This window comes from Octopus sinensis, unplaced genomic scaffold, assembly GCF_006345805.1.
Source record: "Octopus sinensis unplaced genomic scaffold, ASM634580v1 Contig17591, whole genome shotgun sequence".
In the NCBI taxonomy this organism is placed as follows: Eukaryota; Metazoa; Mollusca; class Cephalopoda; order Octopoda; family Octopodidae; genus Octopus; species Octopus sinensis.
Window position 1 is genome coordinate 15,465 of NW_021835157.1, and position 26,548 is coordinate 42,012.

Below are 26,548 nucleotides of genomic sequence, written 5' to 3' on the forward strand. Positions count from 1 at the left end.
CAAGGAGCAACACCGTCTCTTAGGTGTCAGCTATAACCAAGGAGCAACACCGTCTATTATGTGTCAGCTATGACCAAGGAACCACACCGTCTCTTAGGTGTTAGCTAGGACCAAGGAACAACACCGTCTCTTAGGTGTCAACGAGGACCAAGGAGCAACACCGTCTGTTAGGTGTCAGATAGGACCAAGGAGCAACACCGTCTCTTAGGTGTCAGCTATGACCAAGAAGCAACACCGTCTCTTAGGTGTCAGCTATGACCAAGGAGCAACACCGTCTCTTAGGTGTCAGATAGGACCAAGGAGCAACACCGTCTCTTAGGTGTCAGCTATAACCAAGAAGCAAAACCGTCTGTTAGGTGTCAGCTATGACCAAGGAGCAACACCGTCTCTTAGGTGTCAGCTATGACCAAGAAGCAAAACCGTCTCTTAGGTGTCAGCTATGACCAAGTAGCAACACCGTCTCTTAGGTGTCAGCTATGATCAAGGAGCAACACCGTCTCTTAGGTGTCAGATAGGACCAAGGAACAACACCGTCTCTTAGGTGTCAGCTATGATCAAGGAGCAACACCGTCTCTTAGGTGTCTGCTAGGACCAAGGAACAAAACCGTCTCTTGGTGTCAGCTATGATCAAGGAGCAACACCGTCTCTTAGGTGTCAGATAGGACCAAGGAACAACACCGTCTCTTAGGTGTCAGCTATGATCAAGGAGCAACACTGTCTCTTAGGTGTCTGCTAGGACCAAGGAACAACACCGTCTCTTAGGTGTCAGCTATGACCAAGGAGCAACACCGTCTCTTAGGTGTCTGCTAGGACCAAAGAGCAACACCGTGTCTTAGGTGTCAGCTATGACCAAGGAGCAACACCGTCTCTTATGTGTCTGCTAGGACCAAGGAACAACACCGTCTCTTAGGTGTCAACTATGACCAAGGAGCAACACCGCTTCTTAGGTGTCAGCTAGGACAAAGAAACAACACCGTCTGTTAGGCGTCAGCTATGACCAAGGAGCAACACCGTCTCTTAGGTGTCTGCTAGGACCAAGGACAACACCGCCTCTTAGGTGTCAGCTATGACCAAGGAATAACACCGTCTCTTAGGTGTCAGCTATGACCAAGGAGCAACACCGTCTCTTAGGTGTCAGCTATGACCAAAGAGCAACACCGTCTCTTATGTGTCAGCTATGACCAAGGAGCAACACCGTCTCTTAGGTGTCTGCTAGGACCAAGGAGCAACACCGTCTCTTAGGTGTCTGCTAGAACCGAAGAGCAACACCGTCTCTTAGGTGTCAGCTATGACCAAGGAACAACACCGTCTCTTAGGTGTCAGCTATGACCAAGGAGCAACACCGTCTCTTAGGTGTCAGCTATGACCTAAGAGCAACACCGTCTCTTATGTGTCAGCTATGACCAAGGAGCAACACCGTCTCTTAGGTGTCTGCTAGGACCAAGGAACAACACCGTCTCTTAGGTGTCAGCTATGACCAAGGAGCAACACCGTCTCTTAGGTGTCTGCTAGGACCAAAGAGCAACACCGTGTCTTAGGTGTCAGCTATGACCAAGGAGCAACACCGTCTCTTATGTGTCTGCTAGGACCAAGGAACAACACCGTCTCTTAGGTGTCAACTATGACCAAGGAGCAACACCGCTTCTTAGGTGTCAGCTAGGACCAAGAAACAACACCGTCTGTTAGGCGTCAGCTATGACCAAGGAGCAACACCGTCTCTTAGGTGTCTGCTAGGACCAAGGAACAACACCGCCTCTTAGGTGTCAGCTATGACCAAGGAATAACACCGTCTCTTAGGTGTCAGCTATGACCAAGGAGCAACACCGTCTCTTAGGTGTCAGCTATGACCAAAGAGCAACACCGTCTCTTATGTGTCAGCTATGACCAAGGAGCAACACCGTCTCTTAGGTGTCTGCTAGGACCAAGGAACAACACCGTCTCTTAGGTGTCAGCTATGACCAAGGAGCAACACCGTCTCTTAGGTGTCTGCTAGAACCGAAGAGCAACACCGACTCTTAGGTGTCAGCTATGACCAAGGAACAACACTGTCTCTTAGGTGTCAGCTATGACCAAGGAGCAACACCGTCTCTTAGGTGACAGCTATGACCTAAGAGCAACACCGTCTCTTATGTGTCAGCTATGACCAAGGAGCAACACCGTCTCTTAGGTGTCAACTAGGACCAAGGAGCAACATCATCTCTTAGGTGTCAGCTATGACCAAGGAGCAACACCATCTCTTATGTGTCAGCTATGACCAAGGAGCAACACCGTCTCTTAGGTGTCAGCTATGACCAAGGAGCAACACCGTTTCTTAGGTGTCAGCTATGAGCAAGGAGCAACACCGTCTCTTCGGTGTCAGCTATGACCAAGGAGCAACACTGTCTCTTAGGTGTCAGCTAGGACCAAAGAGCAACACCGTCTCTTATGTGTCAGCTATGACCAAGGAGCAACACCGTCTCTTATGTGTCAGCTATGACCAAGGAGCAACACCGTCTTTTAGGTGTCAGCTATGACCAAGGAGCAACACCGTCTCTTAGGTGTCAGCTAGGACCAAGGAGCAACACCGTTTCTTAGGTGTCAGCTAGGACCGAGGAGCAACACCGTCTCTTAGGTGTCAGCTATGACCAAGGAGCAACACCGTCTCTTATGTGTCAGCTATGACCAAGGAACAACACCGTCTCTTAGGTGTTAGCTAGGACCAAGGAGCAACACCGTCTCTTATGTGTCAGCTATGACCAAGGAGCAACACCGTCTCTTAGGTGTCAACTAGGACCAAGGAGCAGCACCATCTCTTAGGTGTCAGCTATGATCAAGGAGCAACACCGTCTCTTAGGTGTCAGATAGGACCAAGGAGCAACACCGTCTCTTAGGTGTCAACTAGGACCAAGGAATAACACCGTCTCTTAGGTGTCAGCTATGATCAAGGAGCAACACCGTCTCATAGGTGTCAGATAGGACCAAGGAGCAACACCGTCTCTTAGGTGTCAGCTATGACCAAGGTGCAACACCATCTCTTATGTGTCAGCTATGACCAAGGAGCAACACCGTCTCTTAGGTGTCAACTAGGACCAAAGAGCAACACCATCTCTTAGGTGACAGCTATGACCAAGGAGCAACACCGTCTCTTATGTGTCAGCTATGACCAAGGAGCAACACCGTCTCTTAGGTGTCAGCTAGGACCAAGGAGCAACACCATCTCTTATGTGTCAGCTATGACCAAGGAGCAACACCATCTCTTAGGTGTCAGCTATGACCAAGGAGCAACACCATCTCTTAGGTGTCAGCTATGACCAAGGAGCAACACCGTCTCTTAGGTGTCAGCTATAACCAAGGAGCAACACCGTCTATTATGTGTCAGCTATGACCAAGGAACCACACAGTCTCTTAGGTGATAGCTAGGACCAAGGAACAACACCGTCTCTTAGGTGTCAACTAGGACCAAGGAGCAACACCGTCTGTTAGGTGTCAGATAGGACCAAGGAGCAACACTGTCTCTTAGGTGTCAGCTATGACCAAGAAGCAACACCGTCTCTTAGGTGTCAGCTATGACCAAGGAACAACACCGTCTCTTAGGTGTCAGCTATGACCAAGGAGCAACACCGTCTCTTAGGTGTCAGCTATGACCAAGAGCAACACCGTCTCTTATGTGTCAGCTATGACCAAGGAGCAAACCGTCTCTTAGGTGTCAATAGGACCAAGGAGCAACATCATCTCTTAGGTGTCAGCTATGACCAAGGAGCAACACCATCTCTTATGTGTCAGCTAGGCAAGGAGCAACACCGTCTCTTAGGTGTCAGCTATGACCAAGGAGCAAACCGTTTCTTAGGTGTCAGCTATGAGCAAGGAAACACCGTCTCTTAGTGTCAGCTTATGACCAAGGAGCAACACCGTCTCTTAGGTGTCAGCTAGGACCAAGAGCAACACCGTCCTATGTGTCAGCTATGACCAAGGAGCAACACCGTCTCTTATGTGTCAGCTATGACCAAGGAGCAACACCGTCTTTTAGGTGTCAGCTATGACCAAGGAGCAACACCGTCTCTTAGTGTCAGCTATGACCAAGGAACAACACGTCTCTTAGGTGTTAGCTAGGACCAAGGAGCAACACCGTCTCTATGTGTCAGCTATGACCAAGGAGCAACACCGTCTCTTAGGTGTCAACTAGGACCAAGGAGCAGCACCATCTTTTAGGTGTCAGCTATGATCAAAGAGCAACACCGTCTCTTAGGTGTCAGATAGGACCAAGGAGCAACACCGTCTCTTAGGTGTCAACTAGGACCAAGGAATAACACCGTCTCTTAGGTGTCAGCTATGATCAAGGAGCAACACCGTCTCTTAGGTGTCAGCTATGACCAAGGAGCAACACCATCTCTTATGTGTCAGCTATGACCAAGGAGCAACACCGTCTCTTAGGTGTCAACTAGGACCAAGGAGCAACACCATCTCTTAGGTGTCAGCTATGACCAAGGAGCAACACCGTCTCTTATGTGTCAGCTATGACCAAGGAGCAACACCGTCTCTTAGGTGTCAACTAGGACCAAGGAGCAACACCATCTCTTAGGTGTCAGCTATGACCAAGGAGCAACACCATCTCTTAGGTGTCAGCTATGACCAAGGAGCAACACCGTCTCTTAGGTGTCAGCTATGACCAAGGAGCAACACCGTCTCTTAGGTGTCAGCTATGACCAAGGAGGAGCAACACCGTCTTATGTGTCAGCTATGACCAAGGAACCACACCGTCTCTTAGGTGTTCAGCTAGGACCAAGGAACAACACCGTCTCTTAGGTGTCAACTAGGACCAAGGAGCAACACCGTCTGTTAGTGTGTGTCAGATAGGACCAAGGAGCAACACCGTCTCTTAGGTGTCAGCTATGACCAAGAAGAAACACCGTCTCTTAGGTGTCAGCTATGACCAACAGAGCACCGTCTCTTAGGTGGTGTCATATAGACCAAGGAGCAACACCGTCTCTTAGGTGTCAGCTATGACCAGAAGCAAAACCGTCTCTTAGGTGTCAGCTATGACCAAGGAGCAACACCGTCTCTTAGGTGTCAGCTAGGCCAAGAAGCAAAACCGTCCCTTAGGTGTCAGCTAGGACCAAGGAGCAACACCGTCTCTTAGTCACTAGGACCAAGGAGCAACATCATCTCTTAGGTGTCAGCTATGACCAAGGACAACACCATCTCTTATGTGTCAGCTATGACCAAGGAGCAAACCGTCTCTTAGGTGTCAGCTATGACCAAGGAGCAACACCGTTTCTTAGGTGTCAGCTATGAGCAAGGAGCAACTCCGTCTCTTAGGTGTCAGCTATGACCAAGGAGCAACACGTCTCTTAGGTGTCAGCTAGGACCAAGAGCAACACCGTCTCTTATGTGTCAGCTATGACCAAGGAGCAACACCGTCTCTTATGTGTCAGCTATGACCAAGGAGCAACACCGTCTTTTAGGTGTCAGCTATGACCATGGAGCAACACCGTCTCTTAGGTCAGTCAGACCAAGGAGCAACACCGTCTCTTAGGTGTCAGCTAGGACCAAGGAACAACACCGTCTCTTAGGTGTCAGCTATGACCAAGGAGCAACACCGTCTCTTATGTGTCAGCTATGACCAAGGAACAACACCGTCTCTTAGGTGTTAGCTAGGACCAAGGAGCAACACCGTCTCTTATGTGTCAGCTATGACCAAGGAGCAACACCGTCTCTTAGGTGTCAACTAGGAGGACCAAGGAGCCCAAATCTCTTAGGTGTCAGCTATGATCAAGGAGCAACACCGTCTCTTAGGTGTCAGCTAGGACCAAGGAGCAACACCGTCTCTTAGGTGTCAGCTAGGACCAAGGAACAACACCGTCTCTTAGGTGTCAGCTATGACCAAGGAGCAACACCGTCTCTTAGGTGTCAGCTAGGACCAAGGAGCAACACCGTCTCTTAGGTGTCAGCTATGACCAAGGAGCAACACCGTCTCTTAGGTGTCAGCTATGACCAAGGAGCAACACCGTCTCTTAGGTGTCAGCTAGGACCAAGGAGCAACACCGTCTCTTAGGTGTCAGCTATGACCAAGGAGCAACACCGTCTCTTATGTGTCAGCTATGACCAAGGAGCAACACCGTCTCTTAGGTGTCAGCTAGGACCAAGGAGCAACACCATCTCTTATGTGTCAGCTATGACCAAGGAGCAACACCATCTCTTAGGTGTCAGCTATGACCAAGGAGCAACACCATCTCTTAGGTGTCAGCTATGACCAAGGAGCAACACCGTCTCTTAGGTGTCAGCTATAACCAAGGAGCAACACCGTCTATTATGTGTCAGCTATGACCAAGGAACCACACCGTCTCTTAGGTGTTAGCTAGGACCAAGGAACAACACCGTCTCTTAGGTGTCAACTAGGACCAAGGAGCAACACCGTCTCTTAGGTGTCTGCTAGGACCAAGGAACAACACCGTCTCTTTGGTGTCAGCTATGATCAAGGAGCAACACCGTCTCTTAGGTGTCAGATAGGACCAAGGAACAACACCGTCTCTTAGGTGTCAGCTATGATCAAGGAGCAACACTGTCTCTTAGGTGTCTGCTAGGACCAAGGAACAACACCTTCTCTTAGGTGTCAGCTATGACCAAGGAGCAACACCGTCTCTTAGGTATCTGCTAGGACCAAAGAGCAACACCGTGTCATAGGTGTCAGCTATGACCAAGGAGCAACACCGTCTCTTAGGTGTCTGCTAGGACCAAGGAACAACACCGTCTCTTAGGTGTCAACTATGACGAAGGAGCAACACCGTTTCTTAGGTGTCAGCTAGGACCAAGAAACAACACCGTCTGTTAGGCGTCAGCTATGACCAAGGAGCAACACCGTCTCTTAGGTGTCTGCTAGGACCAAGGAACAACACCGCCTCTTAGGTGTCAGCTATGACCAAGGAACAACACCGTCTCTTAGGTGTCAGCTATGACCAAGGAGCAACACCGTCTCTTAGGTGTCAGCTATGACCAAAGAGCAACACCGTCTCTTAGGTGTCAGCTATGACCAAAGAGCAACACCGTCTCTTATGTGTCAGCTATGACCAAGGAGCAACACCGTCTCTTAGGTGTCTTGTAGGACCAAGGAACAACACCGTCTCTTAGGTGTCAGCTATGACCAAGGAGCAACACCGTCTCTTAGGTGTCTGCTAGAACCAAAGAGCAACACCGTCTCTTAGGTGTCAGCTATGACCAAGGAACAACACCGTCTCTTAGGTGTCAGCTATGAACAAGGAGCAACACCGTCTCTTAGGTGTCAGCTATGACCAAGGAGCAACACCGTCTCTTATGTGTCAGCTATGACCAAGGAGCAACACCGTCTCTTAGGTGTCAGCTATGACCAAGGAGCAACACCGTCTCTTAGGTGTCAGCTATGACCAAGGAGCAACACCGTCTCTTAGGTGTCTGCTAGGACCAAGGAGCAACACCGTTTCTTAGGTGTCAGCTAGGACCAAGAAACAACACCGTCTGTTAGGTGTCAGCTATGACCAAGGAGCAACACCGTTCCTTAGGTGTCAGCTATGATCAAGGAACAACATCGTCTCTTAGGTGTCAGCTAGGACCAAAGAGCAACACCGTTTCTTAGGTGTCAGCTATGATCAAGGAACAACACCGTCTCTTAGGTGTCAGCAAGAACCAAGGAGCAACACAGTCTCTTAGGTGTCAGCTAGGACCAAGCTGCAACGTATATATATATATATATATACATACATACATACATACATATATATATATAACTTAGAATAACTTACAAAGGTTTTGGCCAGTATTGGCCCAGGCCATGTCTAACTTAATAGCACCACCTGGCGAAGTCTTTCAGTTCAGGATTTGGGCACCAAGGCCCATTCGAGCAGAGAGTTATTGTTTGCGGAGACATATCCGGGTGTGGGTGGTTTGTCCGGTGCTGTTTGAAGGAATTTGTCCAAAGACTTCTTGAATTTTGTGTGGTCAGTTTCTTTTTTGACGTGTCCTGGTGTAATGTTGAAGAGAGCAGGTCCAATTGAGGTGAAATAGTTGTGCCGTATTGTCGTTATGTGATGCGATTTAGATTTTTGTTGTGGACGGATGGCACGTGGTCCAAGCCTTGGATGCATTTTGAAGGTGATGCCAACATCATTCGGACAGTGCTGATGGAATATTTTCCACATCATACAGATAATGTAGCGTTCACGGCGTCGTTGGAGTGAATACAATTTCAGCTTCTCTAGTCTACCCCAGTAGTCAAGGTCTGACATGCCATCTATCTTTTTTGTGATTGACCTTCAATTCTCATAATATTTTGTTTTGTGTAGGGAGACCACAGTGGACAGCAGTATTCAAGGTGGGGTCGAGCAAAAGTGGAGAAGAGAAGGATAATAGCATGGGAATCTCTCGACTGGAAGGTTCTGAGAATCCAGGAACACATTCTGCGGGCCATGTCAACTTTGCTGCTTATATGTGTAGCCCAGCTTATGTTGTTGTCCACTGTTACTCCCAGGTCTCTGATGTTGTTGGATGCCATGAGAATTTCTCCAGAAGGAAGAGAGTATGGGAGTTTCAGAGCGTCCTCCCTTCCAAAGTGGATCAGTTCAAATTTGTCTTCATTTAGCAACATGTTATTCTTTTCCGCCCATTGGACAACAGCCAGTAGGTCTGACTGAAGGTTTATTCGGTCATCCACGCCATTGATGACCTTCTGGAGCTTGGAATCATCAGCGAAGGTTCTGATGTTACTGTGTTTGATGGTGTCAGTAATATCATTTATGTAGATGATGAAGAGAAGTGGGCCCAACACAGTGCCTTGTGGGACACCACTGCTGACTTTGGCTGGGCTGGATTTGACTCCTTCGACTACAACATGTTGGGTTCTGTTAGACAGGAAGCACTTGATCCACTGCAGCAGCTTTCCAGTGACACCAATATTGGACAGCTTTCTCTGAAGGATCTTATGATCAACCCTGTCAAAGGCCTTGCTGAAATCAAGGTAGATGACATCAGTGTTGGAACCCTCTCCCAAGGCTCTCAAAATGTCATCAAAATGATGCAGTAGCTGCGTCAGGCAATCTCTCCCATTACGGAATCCATGCTGGTTGGGGTTCAGCATATTATGACTCTCAAGGAAGTGAGTCATACGCGATCTCAACACCCTCTCAAATACCTTGATGATATGAGAGGTGAGTGAGATTGGACGGAAATTCACGGCAAGCGATTTGTTTCCTTTTTTGAAAACTGGGACAACAGACTGGGATAGAAGGTCTTCTGGTATATATCCAGCATCCAGTGAGTTCCGCCACAGATTGGCTAGAGGGGGTGCAAGTTGGTTTTGACACATCTTCAAGACACAAGCAGGGAACCTATCGGGACCTTTATTGCTGCTAAGACATCAGGAGCGCCAAATGTTATGTCCGATAAAGTGTATTGGGGAGTAACATCACTGATACAGCCCAGATCAGTCATATCAGGATTGCTGAAAACAGAGCAATATTGTTTCTGCAATATCTCTCCCATGGTTTTGGCATTGTCTTGAAGAGTACCATTTTCATCAATCAGAGGGCCAACAGTAGAACCAGTGACTCTGTGTTTGTTTGCAAATGAAAAGAACACTTTGGGATTGAGTTTGATCTTCTCTATGGCCCAGGCCTCTTCAGCTCTTCGCTGACTATTGATGATAGACATCATGTTGTTTTGGAGCTTATGTTTTTTAATCTCTAGCGACGAGATGGCAGTCAGGTTGGTGTGTTGCTGTTGACAGTATTTCAGCATGTTGATCTTTTTGTTGATTCTTTTAATTTTCCTTATGAGAGATTTTCTATTTCTAGGGATTCGACACTTAGATTTGTTTGCAGATCTTAATGGGGTGTGTCTTGCACATATGTTCGTGATGGTGTCTACAAGTCACTGCCAGGACTTTTTGATGTTAGTGGGTGTGTATGTGTGCGTGAAGGACCAATCGACTTGTGCAAGATCATTATTGATCGCTTCCCAGTTTGCATTGTGGAAATCCATAGTGTCGAATGGATGAACAGGAGGGATGACATTTGTTTTGCATTTTGGCCAGTGAAATCTCAGATCACAGAGAACCATGTCATGGTCGGAGAGTAGGGTTTTCTCCACTGCAATATTGTGGATAGTATCAGTGTGATTGCTGAAAATTAAGTCTAAGACGTTTTTGTGACATCTCGTTGGTTCGAGTACCAGTTGGGACAAGAAGAAGTCATCCATGAAGTCAAGAAGCGATTCCACTGCCTCCCTGTCAGGGGTTGAGAGAGAAGAACCTGGCGGCAGACTGTTTGTAGACCAGTCAACCCCGGGAAGGTTGAAGTCTCCCATCATTAAAATGTTGTCAGGTTGACACTGCTGAATGAAACACTTTATGCTGTTGAGGCATTCCTTGAAGCATGGTAGGGGCATTTGGGGTGGTCTGTAGAGCCCAACTACTGTTAAGTTGTTGGTTTGACTGAATACAGTGACTGCTTCGCAGTATCCATTGGAAAATATGTTCATGGCTTCTGTTGAGAATGAATCATGGACATAAATGGCAGTCCCACCCTTTCTTCTGCCAGCACGATCAGCACGAATGGTTTTGAAATTTTTAACTTTCACCTCGGCTTCCAAGTGGAGGTCACTAAGATGGGTTTCAGTGAGGACAAAGAAAGGGATGTGGTTTGGATGGGCCTCGACCCAGTCCTCCAGGAATCTTATCTTCCATTTTTGTGTATTGGTGGAAGGGCTGATGCCTTGGGCATTAAGCAGAAATGTTGAGGCGAGAGTGGATGGTTTTAATTGTTTTGGTGATTTGTTTATTTGATTGCTTTTTAATGGCATGTGTAGTGGGGTAATAGTGGTGGATGGTGGTGGGTGATAGCTCGGATGTTTTTTTCCAGTTCTTTTGCTAGATTCATTATAGCTAAAAAAGAGGAAGAAGAGGTGGTTTCCTGTCTAGGGAACCGCAGGTGACTGTGGCCGCGGCTATTTTTATGTGAGTGGTTATCTTTAAATGTCCGACGAGTCCCCGGGAGATGGGTAAAGGGGCAATCCCTGTGCAAACACAGATGGGTAAAGGGGCAATCCCTGTGCAAACACACATATATATATATATATATATATATATATATACTCAAAATAAGCAACAAGAATGACTCCGTTAGTTTGCTACGATCGTTTCGTACTACATCATTTTATTAAATATAGTAAGTATTACAACAGTTTTAAAATGCTGTGCACTCATCAGCCAATTATAGAGGTTTTCCATTAATACAAAAATTTTCATATCAAGTGGCAACATTATAGAGAAGGTAGACAAATAGACAAAGATTTGGATTTAAATTTTAAGAACATTTGAGGTAGTGGAGTCCATCAACTGACTGACTAAGATTCGTTTGCTCCAGATACTGAAAGATTCTGAGAGGGAAGAATAAGTGGAAAGAGACAATAAAGAATTTTCTAATTATAGAAATAATCCTAACCCTAACCCATTTCTATAATTAGAAAATTCTTTATTGTCTCTTTCCACTTATTCTTCCCTCTCAGAATCTTTCAGTATCTGGAGCAACCGAATCTTAGTCAGTCAGTTGATGAGCTCCACTACCTCAAATGTTCTTAAAATTTAAATCCACATCTTTGTCTATGTATCTACCTTCTCTATAATGTTGCCACTTGATATGAAAATTTTTGTATTATTGGAAAACCTCTATAATTGGCTGAAGAGTGCTCAGCATTTTAAAACTGTTGTAATACTTACAACATTTAATAAAATGATGTAGTACGAAACGATCGTACCAAATTACCGGGGTCATTCTTGTTGCTTATTTTGATTATAGCCACCCCACGGATTTTTATGGATAACACCATACAGTATTCTGGTGCATCTAAATTAAGTACCATATTCATTTGAATATAAATTTTTGCTGTACTTATATATATATATATATGTGTGTGTGTGTGTGTGTGTGTGTGTGTGTGTGTGTGTGTGTGTGTGTTTATGTGTGTGTGTGTGTGTTTATGTGTGTGTGTGTAGTGGTTAAGTGTGTATATAAACAAATACGTAAACCGATCCATAATTGAAAAGAATTTATTTACAGGATTTGATTCGTTATAGGTACACTACATACAAAATGTTGGTAACTGCAACGAGTTGCTAGAAATATGGAGTACATTTGTGTGTGTTTGTGTGTGTGCATTGTTCATTTTAGACAGTAGTCTACCGTGGTGCTTCGAACATTTCTCTCAGCCTCTGCGGTCTGCCAAAACCTGTCGTGTCGTATATCTTTTTTCGCCTGTCTGCCCCGTTTGTCTGCCTCGCTTTCTCGATTCACTACTGTATTTATAACAAATACTGGCAGCTAGAAAGACAGACATACTGCGGCAGAAGTTGTACCTAAATAGGTCAGCCCCTGTCCAGTTGAAATTCGCATGACATGGCTGAGGTCACAGGTCAAAGGGAGATGATCAATCAATTTTTGACAGGACAAAGAAAACCTTTTTTCGTGCCTGTTGATCGTCATGGTTTGGACGACCGAGAATTCTTGGATTCGGTTTCGAATCTAGGCTTGGAGAAGGAAGTGTTAATTCTTACACTACCCCACATCTAGTGAGAAAGCCACAGAGATCGAACGATATTGGAAATGTTATTTTTTTGCGTGTATGCAGAAAAAATTTACACATTGTAACAGACAAATGAATATATATCAAAAACGGGATATAAAAATATGAAGCAAAAGTTTACTGTTGGTGTGTGCTATATGGTGAGCAATACGTATATGTACCCAGGCAGAAATATGTCGGCGCGTTGAAAGAGATGTGCGTCTATTGATTACTCGACCCACTAGAGGTCTAATAGAGGCAAGGTGTCTTTCAGTGGCGAAAAAGATCGAATGGTAGCACACATGAGAATGTGACTGTTGTAAGTGTGTGTAAGCATACAGGTAGCAAAATATTTTTACAAGAAGGCAAAACATTTTAAAGAGAAAACAAAACATACGTACGTACAGAAAGTTTTTCATTGATGTGGAACGTTTTTGTTTTGTTTTCCTTTTTTGTTTTTCTTTATGTATACAAAATGTTGGTTGATTTCTTTTGGTTTGTATGTGAGCAATCATGTGAGTTATGTGTTGATGTATGCATTTCATTTAAGATGGGTAGGTTAAGAGTTCGGAACTTACCCGAAAAACTTGCACAAACCTTGCTGGCCATCAAACTGTTCTTCCCGATTTGGTGTGTCGGGGTTGTGCAGAATCTGTGGTGTTTGCTGGAGTTGTTGAGTCTGTTCGAGGAAAGGAGGGAACTGAATGTAAGTCCTCCTCGATGAAGGCTTTTTTTAAACGATCAATCGAGACCGTATTTCGTTTATCTCCAATATTGAGGACGAAATACTTGAGTTCTCTTTTGGTGACCTTGTAGGGCCCGGAATATGGTGGGCGAAGTTGAGATGGTATCCCATCATTCCTCACGAAAACATGAGTCCAGGTGTTGATGTCTTTTGGGACTCGTGAAACGACGTTCTGTTTTCTGGGGCCTGAAGGTGATAACTGCGACATGGATGTCCGTAATCGGTGCACATATTGTTGTGGGTCAGGAAAGTCTTGTGATAAAACAGGTTCGATCATCTGCCCAGGTAAGGTGAGTGCTGTGCCATAGATGAGTTCAGCCGGAGTATATCCCAGTTCTTCCTTAACCATGGATCGAATTCCAAGGAGGATTAGAGGAAGATGTTCCAACTAGTGAGAACTGTCTGGAGCTGCTTTGATAGATGTCTTGAGTTGGCGGTGAAAGCGTTCGACCATGCCATTTGCTTCAGGGTGGTAAGCCGTAGTGCGGGTGTGTTTACACCCGAGGAGACGAGTCAGCTCGGTGAAAAGGTGGGAATCGAACTGACGTCCTCTGTCGGTGGTGATTGTTGCGGGTGTGCCAAAACGCGAAACACATTGTGATACCAATGTTTTGGCGACTGTTTCTGCTGATGTATCAGATAAGGGCCAAGCTTCGGGCCACCGCGAAAAACGATCCACGCAGGTAAGCAAATATGTATAATTCTGCGAAGGTGGAAGAGGTCCCACGATGTCAATGTGAACGTGCTGAAATTGTGCGTCGGGTTGCGAAAAGGGACCGATTGGTGATTTTATGTGCCGGTAGATTTTCGCTTTTTGGCACACGACACAGCACTTGGTCCATTTTCTGATATCCTTGTTGATACTGGTCCACACAAAATGGGTCGATATCAGCTTTTGAGTGGAGTAAATACCAGGATGTGACAGAGAATGCAGAGCGGAGAAAACTTCTTGATGATGTTAGTGGTATATAAGGGCGTTGGTGACTGGTGGAGATATCACACCAAATATGGGCCGTGGATGATGGTAGCGGAACATGCTGAAATTTCAGAGATGACAAATTCCGGAGCTTTAGAAGTTCTTTGTCATTCTCCTGGTCAGCTGCTATACGTGCCAGATCAATTGTAGCCGTGGTGTGGATAGCATTGATCTGCGTGCGTGAAAGTGCATCGGTTGCTAAGATGGTTGTCCCTTTGATGTGGCTTATATCTGTCGTGTACTGCGATATGAAGTTGAGGTGGCGGATTTCTCTCGGCGAGTGGCGATCCAGCTTGGTGTTAAATGCATATACCAATGGCTTGTGGTCGGTGTATATGGCAAAATTGGTACCTTCTAGCATGTGACGGAAATGCTTAACGACCAGGTATGCCGCTAATAATTCCTGACTGAATGTGCTGTATTTTGTTTCAGTGGATTTTAACCGCTTAGAAAAGAAGGACAACGGTTGCCATATGCCGTCAACAAGCTGCTGTAGTACACCTCCAATTCCGAAATCGGATGCATCAATGAGTAAACATCGTGGGGCGTATGGTTTTGGATAAACCAACATGGTAGCGTTGGATAACGCTTTTTTCAGGGCAGTGAAAGAGATCTTGAATTGATCTTCGTTCAGGGCAATTTCTGTATTTTTGCAAGTTCACTGACATACCAAATCCGTGAGCGGTTGCACTATCTCAGCGAGGTGGGGTACGAACCTTTGATAGAAATTCACTAGGCCAAAATATTCCCTTAATTTGCAGAGAGATGTGGGTGGTGGAAAATCCACGATGGCCTTGACTTTCTCGGGAAGGAGATGTGTCCGAGAAAATGAAGGGAAGCAACTCAAACGAACACTTGCTGGGGTTGATAACAACACTGTATTTGCAGAGGCGTTCAAATAGCAGGTGCAGGTCACGTTCTTCGTCTGAGCTACTGGCCATGAGTATGTCGTCTATGTAGGCATAGACAAAAGGCAGATCTCTAGTAACCATGTCGATAAACCTTTGGAATGTGTTATGTGTAGTTTGGGTTCTAATGGGATAGACAACCAATATGAAAGCCATTGTTATTGTTTTACGTGTTTATTTACTTTTCATGTTACACTGACTTGTCAACATTCGGCGTAGTGATACATAATATGTTTTACACACAGTTTGTATTGTTCACTAACAAAATAGTGCCAAAAGTGGGGATGTATTCTATACAAGTGTGCCAACGTATACACACAGATATGAATGTGTAACATCCCTTCTTCTTGAAAAAATAAAGGGGTCTTTTGGCAGTGAAGACAATATAAGTAGTCTCCCTTACTCTAATGGATTGTCAGCCTGAGGTGGCAATCCTGCAGCAGAAACCGTGAGATTATTCTGCCTCTGCTTTGTAATCTAGCTAAATTAGCTACTTATCTTTTCATTTCTTTTTTTTTTCTTTAGCGGTATCGAACCGGTGGCAGAATGTTCTTTCTCCATCTGGTGGATCTTGTGCTTCGCACCGGTGTCTGAGGTGTGTTGTTGGGCTGCTGATAGGTGGTTTGTGCCCGTTGGGGTGATGATTCTGTAGGTGTTGTCACTGATGCAGCAGGTGTTGTACACGTTGTCCTTGACAGCTTTGGTGTTGGGCGGATGTGGGCCCTGTTGCGTCTCAGCTGCCTACCAGATTCCATTTCTATTATATATGATCTTGGAGTTTCAGCTCTACTGACAACCTGTGCTGGGATCCATGTTTTAGTTATGGGATCTTGAGTATGCACATGTCCTCCAAGAATCTCAGGTAAATATTGTGCATGTTTGTTGTAATACCTCTGTGATTGTTCTTGAGTGGCAGCTAGCTTTGCCCTTGTCTCTTCCTGGTCAATAGGAGGTTGGATCTTGGTTGGCAGGGTAGTTTTATACTTCCTGCCATTCAGCAATTCTGCTGGGGATTTCATGTCAGCTCTCAGTGGTGTCGCTCATAGGGACAGAAGTGCCAGGTGTGGGTCTTCCTTAGTCTCTCTGCATTTGACTAGTGTTCTCTTCACTGTCTGCACCTGTCTTTCTATAAACCCATGACCTTTGGGGTAGTGTGGAGATGAAGTTGTAATATTGAACCCATACTCATCGGCTAGCTTTTTGAATTCTTGCGATGTGAACTGGGTTCCATTGTCACATATGATCTGCTCTGGTATTCCTTGCTCTGCTAGAAGTCCTCGAGCCACTGTAGTGATTGTTTTGGCTGTCAGATCTTTCACTTTTCTCACAAATGGAAATTTGGAATAGTAGCAGGCCATTATCAAATACCATTCTTGGCCCTCTGTGAACAGATCTACTCCAATAGTTTGCCATGGCCTTCTTGGGATGTCACTAGATATCATTTCCTCCTTTTGTTGTGAGTTTCTGTACTTTTGACAGATGTGGCATGTAGAAACTGTCTTCTCTATGTCTTTGTACATACCTACCCAATATACTGCTGACTTGGCTCGGAGCTTGCATTTCTCCATTCCGAGATGCCCTTGGTGGATCTTGTCAAGAATCTCTTTTTGAATTGACTTGGGTATAATTATTCGGGATCCAGCCATCAGGATTCCATTCTCCACTGATATATCATCATGGATGGCCCAATATTCACAAATTAGGGGCTGCACCTGATGTCTCTTTTCTGGCCACCCCTGAATCACCATCTGAGTAAGGAGTTGAAGTTCTTCATCTTTGCTGGTCTCCTCTTTGATTTCCGCTAGCTTTGTGGTTGTCACATTTACAATGTGGTGGACCTTTATGCTTAGTCCTTCCATCTCCTGTTTATCATGTGAGGATAGTCTGGAAAGAGCATCTGCCAATATCAGGTCTTTTCCTGGCTTGTACCTGATGTCACAGTCGTATGTTTGAAGCCTTAACAGTAATCTTTGCAGTCTGGCTGGTGCTTTTGTCAGGTTTTTTCTATGTATTTGTTCTAGCGGGCGATGGTCTGTTTCTATATTGAAATGTCTGCAATACAGGTATGTATGGAACTTTTCGCATCCATATACTACTGCCAGGAGTTCCCTTTCAATATTTGTGTACCTTGCCTCTGTGGGTGAGAGAGCTTTCGAGGCATATGCAATGGGTTTACCTTCCTGTATCAGTGCTGCGCCAACTCCTCTCATAGAAGCATCGACTTGGAGTGTTACTGGTTTGCGTCTGTCATAGTATTGCAGAGTTGTCTCCTTACTGATGAATTTTTTGATTGTTTTGAAATCCTGTGTGTAAAGCACACCAATCAAACTCTACGTCATCTTTGTTTAGTTCTCGGAGATTTGCAGTGTGATCGGCCAGCTTGGGTATGAAGGCTCCCATGTAGTGGATGAGTCCCAGGAAGCTCCTGAGTTCCTTCCTGTCTTTAGGATCTTTAATGTCTCTGATGGCTTCCACTTTAGCGGGGTCTGGTTTAACTCCCCCTGCAGAGTATATAATTCCAAAGAATTTGCACTCCTTTGCTTTTATTATACACTTGTCTGCATTGAGTTTGATGCCTGCTTGTCGGGTTTTCTCCATAGCTTCATGTAAATTGAAGTCATGTGTGGTTTCATCCTTGCTATGCACTTGGATGTCATCTGCTATTCCAATTGCTCCCTTGCAGCCTTGGTAGGTTTCATCTATTTGGCGCTGGAAAACATCTTGGCTCACCTTTAATCCAAATGGGAGTCGGTTGAACCGATATCTGCCAAATGGTGTGTTGAAGGTAGTGAGCATGGATGACTCTTTGTCTATCTTTATATTCCAGTACCCCTTACTGGCATCCAGTTTGCTGAATAATTTGGATCCAGCCAATGATGGTGTGATTTCTTCAAGGGTTGGAATTGGATGGTACTCTCTTTTTAATGCCTTGTTCAGGTCCCTTGGGTCGAGGCATATCCGTAGGGTACCATTGGGTTTTTCCTTGATTACAATTGAATTCACCCAGTCTGTTGGTCGTGTCACTTTGGTGAATATTTCTTTTTTTTCCATTCTGTCCAACTCTGTCTCCAGCTTCTCTTTTAGTTCTAGAGGGACGCGGCGAGGTGGGTGAACAATTGGTTTGATATTGGGGTCGACTGTTATATGATATCGACATTTCACAAAGCACCCGACTGTATCGTCAAAGCATTCAGGGTACATGCTTATCAGTTCTTCTTTGTTTGTGATTGGTGGTCGGTCTTTGATAGGCATATCTCTGTCAATCCTGCTTGGAGCTGCTTTCACTTCAGCATTGATTGACACAATATTTAGCTTTTTGCAGGTATTTAGTCCAAGAATTGTGACATAAAAAGAACACTTGATTGTTTTTCCTTTGTGTGTCCCTGTGATAGTTGTTTTACCCAGTTGTGGAATCCTGGTACCTCTGTACGCAGTGAGGATTACATCACTTGGTGTGAGGATTCCTTCTTTGACTTTATCCCCTTCTGTCATGTGTTCTGGGAACATCTTTTTGTAGAGGTTGACAGGTAAGATATCACTCTGGGCTCCAGTGTCAATCTTCAGCCTTAAGTCAATGTTTATTCGTTTCTTGCCAGACTTCTTTTGTATTCTTATTGTTGTGTATGCCTCATTTTTTCTCTGGTCGTCATTTCCCATCTCATGCACATTTATTGTGCCGACTGCCAAGAATTCCTCCTCTGAGGTGTTTTGTTCTTGTTGTTGGGCATGTATATCTCTTCTTCTATTTCCGCTCCTCTTTGAAAATTGGGGCTTGTATTTCTGCGATTTTGTTACCCTACACATTTTTCCCCAGTGGTTAAGTTTTCCACATGCTTTGCAGTGTGTACCGAATGCAGGACATTTCTTCCGGTTATCGAACTCATGCTCTGTACCACAGTACTGGCATGTTCTTTGTTTGCAGGTATGTTTTGTCCTGTGCCTAGATACAATATCTATACTGCTGCCTAGTGAGCTTGTTTGTAAGGTAAGTGAGGCCATTTGTTTGGTAGTGGCTTCGAATGCTCTTGCAGTGTCTACTGCTTCTATCAACTGGAGAGCGTCCTTACCTATGAGGGATTTCTGAACTTCTTTATGAGCACACCCCCATATTAATTGATCAATGATTCTTTCGTCTTTATCTTTGAATTTGCATTTTTCGGCAACATTCTTTAGTCTGGACAGGAAATTGTCAATCGTTTCTTGTGGGTCTTGTTTCAGGCCCTGGAATTCGTATCTGTGAATTCTATGGTTCGATCTGGGCTCTAGGTGCCTTTCAAATTTCTCTAAAAGTGTATCTAGCTTATTGCAATCCGATTCTGACATATCCTAGCTATTGAATAGGTCTATACCTTTATTGCCTGACCATAAAAGGATATAGCTTACCTTCTCATCATCAGTTGTGCCTTTCAGGAAACTTTTGAAACTAGTTGAGTTTTCTGTTTGAATTTCTTAAATGCTTCCAAAATATCACCGGAGTCCCAATTCATGATCGGATGTAGATTCATCTGTATGGCGACGGGGGTGGCCATTTTGGATCCTCGTGTTGTCCGAAGACAAAGCGATGTTTTGTTTGTTAAATTCCTGGTTCGTTGCGTTTCTATTTTGCTGTAAAGGCACAGTTTCCGATTAATTATTTACCGCTGCCACCATGTTATGTGTAGTTTGTTCACTAACAAAATAGTGCCAAAAGTGGGGATGTATACCATACAAGTGTGCCAACATATACACACAGATATGAATGTGTAACAGAATGTCTGTGCCACGTTGCGTAAACCAAAAGGCATACACGGGAATTCAAACATTCTGAAGCGTGTAGTAACTGCTGTCTTCGGGATGTCCACAGGTTCCACTGGGATTTGGTTGTATGCTCGCACAAGGTCGATCTTGGAAAAGATGCAAGCTCCATGCAGCGAGCTAGAAAAATCCTGCAAATAGGGCACTGGATATGCATCACTTACAGTACAGTACACCGCAAACCCGCCAATCGGTCGATGATATTTTGGGGATTCAGTGTATCAGCGAGGACCAGTTGCTGCTGGAAGGGCGGATGATTCCAAGGTCAAGCATGTGCTGGAATTCCCACTTGACGGCCTTGAGACGATCACGTGGTATCCTTCTGAGCCTTGCAGCAACAGGTGGACCGCTGGTTTTGATGTGGTGGGTGACTTTGTGCTTGATCGACTGGTTGTGGAACACTGGTCGAGCAACATCCGGATATTCTTTCAGGATAGAACTGTGACGAGTTGTTGTGGGCAATATAGTTTGGCTGACTGTGGCCATACGAGCGGCCAAACCGCGCACAGTAAGCTGCGTGGTGCTGTCGACAAGTTGTCTGTTTTTAATGTCTACCAGGAGACTGAAATAATGCAGGAAATCGGCTCCTAAAATAGGGGTCGGCAGTTCAGCAATGACAAAAACCCACTGAAAGGTGCGGCATAGTCCTAAGTTCAACGTTAGGGACTGTTCACTGTAGGTTGGAATGGGTGAGTGGTTAACTGCCTGAAGACAGACTGGTGTCCCTTTTCTTTTTCCTGAAGTGTTGGAAACAGGGATGATGCGGACTTCTGCGCTGGTGTCAACCAAGAAACGCATGCCTGTTACACGATCACAAACGAAAAACAGGCGATTTTGTGGGTGTGAGCCGGGAACTTCCATCACGTTCAATTCCTGGCTGTGTCATTTCAAATTCACTCCTTCACCAAATGCTGAAGGAATATCAAGTTCATTCCTTCAGCATATGGTGAAGGAATGAATTTAGCAATAGAGAGACAACTTCAGACATGTTTCACTGTTGAGACCTCTTCATTGTAAAAGCTTAACCGTGACAGCCAAATTGTTGATGATTAAAAAGTTTTAATGAGTGGACACAGAATGGCGTGGCAACTGGAAACAGAACAGTGCTCTATATTTTCTCTATTGTACCTCCTTGATCGTACTTTAGCCTTTCAACACCTACAATAATCCCTACATAACCCTTTTGATTCCTCACTCCATTTAGTAGGAGTTTTTTCTTTTTCTGTCTCGGACATTACTTGGCAACCTCACTCGTAATGACGGCAGGAAAATTTCCCCCAGTCCACTCTGTAAAGTGGTTGGCATTAGGAAGGGCACCGAGCAATAGAAACCATGCCAAAGCTGACCCTAGAGGTCAATGCTGCTCACCAGATCCTGTCAAAGTATTCAACATATTCCTTTATGGAAAATTGATGACGATGATGACAGTGGTGGTGGTTGACATTGCTTATATTAATCTAATGTGCAAAGAGAGAGATTTGGAGATGCCACTAAGAAAGGTTGCTCAATAAAGAGAATGAATGGGAGAAAGAGAGTTTACCGAATGCTGACCCAACAGAGAGACCAGCTATCTGAGTTGACAGTACCTTGGTAGATAAAGCAATTAAGAGTATGAAGACAGGGAAAGCCACTGGCCCATCAGGAATCACTTCAGAGACACTCAAAATATCTGGCATGTCGGCTATAGCCTAGTTACCCAATTAGTTAACCAGGTGATACACAAAGGAGTCATACCCAATGACTGGTGTAGCAGCATAATAGTCAACTGCTACAAAGGTAAAGGTGACGCCTTAGATACAAATAATTACAGAGGTATCAAGCTGTTGGATCAGGTAATGAAGGTTATGGAGAGGGTCATAGCCTAACTGATTAGGGAGAGAGTTAGTTTAGATGAGGTGCAGTTTGGGTTCGTGCAGGGAAAAGTACCACTGATGCTATATTTCTGGTAAGACAGCTGCAGGAGAAATACCTAGCCAAAGATAAACCTCTGTACCTGGCTTTCGTTGACATAGAGAAAGCCTTTGACAGGGTCCCACAATCCCTTATCTGGTGGTCAATGAGGAAACTAGGGATAGATGAATGGTTAGTGAGAGCTGTGCGAGCCATGTACGGGGACGCTATCAGTAAGGTGAGGGTTGGCAACGAGTACAGTGAAGAATTCCGGGTAGAGGTAGGGGTCCACCAAGGTTCAGTCCTTAATCCCCTCCTATTTTTCATAGTCCTCCAGGCAATAACAGAGGAATTCAAGACAAGATGTCCCTGGGAGCTCCTCTATGCTGACGACCTTGCTCTAATAGCTGAGTCACTATCAGAAATCGAGGAAAAGTTTCAGGTGTGGAAACAAGGAATTAGAATTGAAGGGCCTTAGAGTCAACCTAGCTAAAACCAAAGTCGTAATCAGTAGGAAGGTAGACAAATCACAAACGCCTTCAGGTAGATGGCCCTGCTCGATCTGTAGAAAAGGTGTATATAGAAACTCTATAAGATGTACCCAGTGTAAGCTATGGATACATAAGAGGTGCAGCAATATCAAAGGAAGGCTAACTGGGAAGATAGTTTTTGTATATGGCAGATGCTTAGGAGCAATAAACACTGAAAATCTCCAGAAAACAACTTCTGCAACATTCCAGGGAGAAAAACTAGAAGTAGTTGATAGCTTCCATTACTTAGGTGACCAAGTCAGTAGTGGGGTGGATGCTCTGAAAGTGTAGCTGTCACAACTCTGAGCAAAAGTGAAACTTGAATCTTTATTTAATCGTTTTTAAGCCGTTGATTGGTTTAACAACAACTTTGTATGACATCAGTGTTTTTCCGAGAAAAACACTTCCCCTCTGCCCTCTTTTAACACAATTTACTTGTATGAAAACTTTGTGATAAAAGTTTATTATTATCATTTACTGTAGTGTGATGGAGGAAAAGGACAACAGAAAAGGAAGCAAATGGGAAAAATACAAAAGGCCTGACCTGTTGACCTCGGCAGAATCAGCGGTCACTCTCACGAATTAAACACGTCTTGTCTCTCTGCTCGAACTGACCCCATGCGCTTCCTGCCTACGCACGCCCTCTGCCTGTCTCACCGGCCCCTGCAAGTCTTACTTTCGTCCACTTCATCTGCAATCCCCTCCACCAACACCACATAGCTCCATCACAGCCCATGACACTACTAACACCACATTTACAACAGACAAAATGGAAAGAAAAAAAACATATAAAGGAAGTGACTGATAAAGAGAGTGTTAGCAATATTGTTTTCTTCATTGCTATCTTCACTGTTTGAGAGAAATATTAAGAATGATCTTGTTTGAGATTACAAACATCTTTGGCTAGTTTAACCCTGTTGTGTCCACTATTTTGATTGGTTAGCATCTAAGTGCGTTCTGTCTCTCTACTTACTTCGCGCCAGTGTGTAAACTGACCGATCACGGCTTTCGGATAGGACCTTTCATTTGAGCCATCTTAACTCCATAAATAGACTGATTATTTGATGATTCACTGTCTTTCGGCTTAAGACCTTTTAAGGTCTTGGTCGGAGACCACACAGAGCTTACTCAACCATGTTCCAGTTCGAAAGGCAGACGACAGCCAAGCCAAACATAATGTGAAGACGCTATTGTAAACCAGGTGACAGACATAACGTCATCACAACATCGTCTCTATCTACAAAGATTCAACTTGTACACAACAAGATAAATACAGATTCAACTCATGCTGTTAGTGTGAAAATCTCACCACAGAAAAACAGTTACAGTATATATATCTGAAAGAATATCTATATCAAGAGAAAAAATATGCACCACAGCTCCTTTATAGGATCCAGTTAGCTCAAGACATCATCAGGAGGAACCACGTCCGGTTTCAGCCCCTACTCCTCTACTGTTTTGAAGTGGCGGCCGCCCCGCTTCCGGAGGTGTCTTCAGCTCTGGTGTTGGGTGCATGTCTTCTTTCTTCTTCTTTCTTCTGTTCCCTGGCCTCTTCGATGTATCGTCAGCGAGTGTCAGTCGGTGACTGACTGACTTGTCAATTTTTCCCTTTAAATACCTGCTGCTAGGCTCCAGCAGGCAGCCCCAGCAAGTTGTCACGTGACACTGTCTCACCTTAACTGTCTAGTGAAGGCGCGTAGTTTTAGTCCGCGCATTTTCTAAATGACCGTCACCTGTCAGTCAGTGAAGCTGATTCAGTGTCAGCTTGTCTCATCTAGTGATGTTATTTCCCACCGGCATGTTATGACTTTCAAGCCATTTTCGGTCTTCCCGCTTCAGCCATATTATAGAAGCTGGCTTTTTCGACCACCTCCTGTACTCTCCTTATTAGTTTTTGCAGCTCGGAGCTAGAAAAAAAAAATCTTCTTTTGAAAAGCATTGTCATTTTCCTTTCAACGAAGCCCCTAGCCCCCACTGCCAGGTGATAATATTCAACATTCCATCCCTGTTCTCTGCATTCTTCGATTAGGTTTTCGTACCTCTTCTCCTTTCGTTTCTCTGCATTGCCGATGTTCTCTTCCCAAGGTACTGTCAGTTCGAGTAAAATTCCTATTCTCCGGTCTCTGTCCCATAGGACTAAATCTGGTCTTTTTGTCGTTTTTATTAGTGGAAATATTACTTGTCTTTCCAAGTCCGTGGCCACCTCCCAGTATCCTTTCCATCTTTCGTCTATCTCGTATACTTTACTTGTAGGCCTGGTTTTGTAACCGTTTCCCTCCTTGTGGAAGTATACTTTCCTGCGCTTTTATACTTTTGGGTACTCTCCCCTATTGTACTTCTCAATCTTCTCCTTGAGTGCTGCGCTTATGACGCCTAGGACTTGATTATGCCAACAAAGCACGTGGAGTTCTGTTTTTGATTCAACGGTCATTCAGAATACTCACAGCAGCCATATTCCTACCGGTCTGTGTCACGCTGGTGAGACCCATATTGGAGTACGGGATTCAAGCCTCTTCTCCTTATCTCCTCAAAGACATACAGCATCTCGAAAGAGTCCAGAAGCTGGCTACCCACATGGTTCTCGGTCTCAAGAATTTGTCTTATGAAGAAAGGCTGAAGACGCTCGACCTTTATTCTCTAGAAAAACGACGACGCCGTGGAGATCTAATTCTCGCTCACAACATCATAAGCGGAAAGTGTAACCTCTCGAAAGAGCTGTTCTTCACTCCTGCTCCAGAACGTCGGCTGCGGGGTCACTCCGAAAAGCTCTATCTGCGACGATTTCATCTCAATCGAAGGAGAGGGGCTTTCTCCGTCCGGGTTGCGGATCCATGGAATAAGCTGCCGGACAAGATAGTGAAGATACCGATGACTGCTCGGTTCAAAGTCTCTCTTCCCCAGAAATGGCCTGAACTCTTTGTATGAACACCCTCCTTGTACATAACTCCATGTCCCCCTACATGGCCTTGCTTTTGCTTTTTGAGCCAAAAAAAAATTAAAATTAAAATTAAAATTAAAATTATGCCGCCATGTATATGTTTCTAGTGCTAGTCTGCACTTTGACAGAACATGTCTAACCGTCTACTGAAATAGCAGATGTCAAAAATATCAGACGACCACTAGAAAACCTGACATGCTAGGAACAACAGCTAAACGAAATTATTATAATATTTTTTATTGTTTTTGGCTAGTTTTTCAGAGCTTTTTGGTTTGAACGGCAGTTTTTAACATAATTTTTAGGTAGCTAAAAAATTTTAAACTTCCTATACTGGTAGAATGTGCTTATAAAACATCTTTTTCTCTTGGTTTTATTGAGAAAATTCTATTGTTTGTAAGATATATGTTGTTTTTTATTTTCAATTTCTGCAATTTCAACCAATCAATGACATCTATTGAGGTAAAAAAACATTCTGTGCCGTATGAATATGCCCCTCGTTTAAGAAACAGATTGGGTTTATTTACCTTTGTGAAGAAAAAAGATACCCTTCCCCCCACCCCTAACCCTAACCCTAAAACAGATTGAAATTCAATAGATCGATACTAGGGTCATAATTATGGGTGACAATTTCATATGACATCGCAAGAAAAATTGCCGTTCAAACCGAAAAGATCCGTGAATGAGAATAAGAATGAAGGGTTAAAAAAAGGGTAAAAACAATTGAAAATGAAACAAAATTGAAGCCAAAACACTAAAAATTATTGAAAGTGGGTAGAAATAAACATACGCTAGAATATCTAGAAAGTGGAATGTGAAAAATTCGGATCTGGGGTATTTTCCGAAAGTCCTCTCCCAACAAATTACTTTATAATCGTAACGTATGCCGTTTCAAAGGTATTTATATAAAATTTCATTAAAAAAATTTTTTTTAATTTTCCTAAAGGTTATGAGGGGAAAACTTGGATTTTGTGAATTTTCTGAAGTCCTCTACCTACCTCCCGTTGCTTTGCACGCATTTTTTTTCATATTCGTTTCCTAAACGTTGTTTTAAACCCATTCCAGTATTTGGATCTCTTCCTTTTGAACGGCAGATGTCAACACAATTTCTAGTTAACTAAACACTTTTAAACTTTGTATACTGGTAGAATGTGTTTATAAAACATCATTTTTTCTTGGCTTTGTTGAGACAATTCTATATGTTGTAAC

At 44.3% G+C, this 26,548-nt stretch overlaps 3 protein-coding genes across 3 annotated transcripts; all 3 read right to left on the minus strand.

The window, feature by feature from the left end:
* Positions 1-13,169: 13,169 nt before the first annotated feature.
* On the minus strand, positions 13,170-13,655 carry LOC115231148. Its single transcript, XM_029801229.1, has one exon. The coding sequence runs from the start codon at positions 13,653-13,655 to the stop codon at positions 13,170-13,172; it is 486 nt and encodes a 161-aa protein (XP_029657089.1).
* Positions 13,656-16,230: 2,575 nt separating this feature from the next.
* On the minus strand, positions 16,231-17,400 carry LOC115231146 (uncharacterized protein K02A2.6-like). The gene has a single exon (XM_029801226.1). The coding sequence runs from the start codon at positions 17,398-17,400 to the stop codon at positions 16,231-16,233; it is 1,170 nt and encodes a 389-aa protein (XP_029657086.1).
* Positions 17,401-17,461: 61 nt separating this feature from the next.
* Positions 17,462-18,847, minus strand: LOC115231147 (uncharacterized protein K02A2.6-like). The gene has a single exon (XM_029801227.1). The coding sequence runs from the start codon at positions 18,845-18,847 to the stop codon at positions 17,462-17,464; it is 1,386 nt and encodes a 461-aa protein (XP_029657087.1).
* Between the last annotated feature and the right edge of the window lie 7,701 nt (positions 18,848-26,548).

Coding starts and splice junctions, on each gene's coding strand:
- LOC115231148 (XM_029801229.1), bottom strand. CDS start 13,655: ATGGTTAAGGAAGAACTGGGATATACTCCGGCTGAACTCATCTATGGC.
- LOC115231146 (XM_029801226.1), bottom strand. CDS start 17,400: ATGAGAGGAGTTGGCGCAGCACTGATACAGGAAGGTAAACCCATTGCA.
- LOC115231147 (XM_029801227.1), bottom strand. CDS start 18,847: ATGGGAAATGACGACCAGAGAAAAAATGAGGCATACACAACAATAAGA.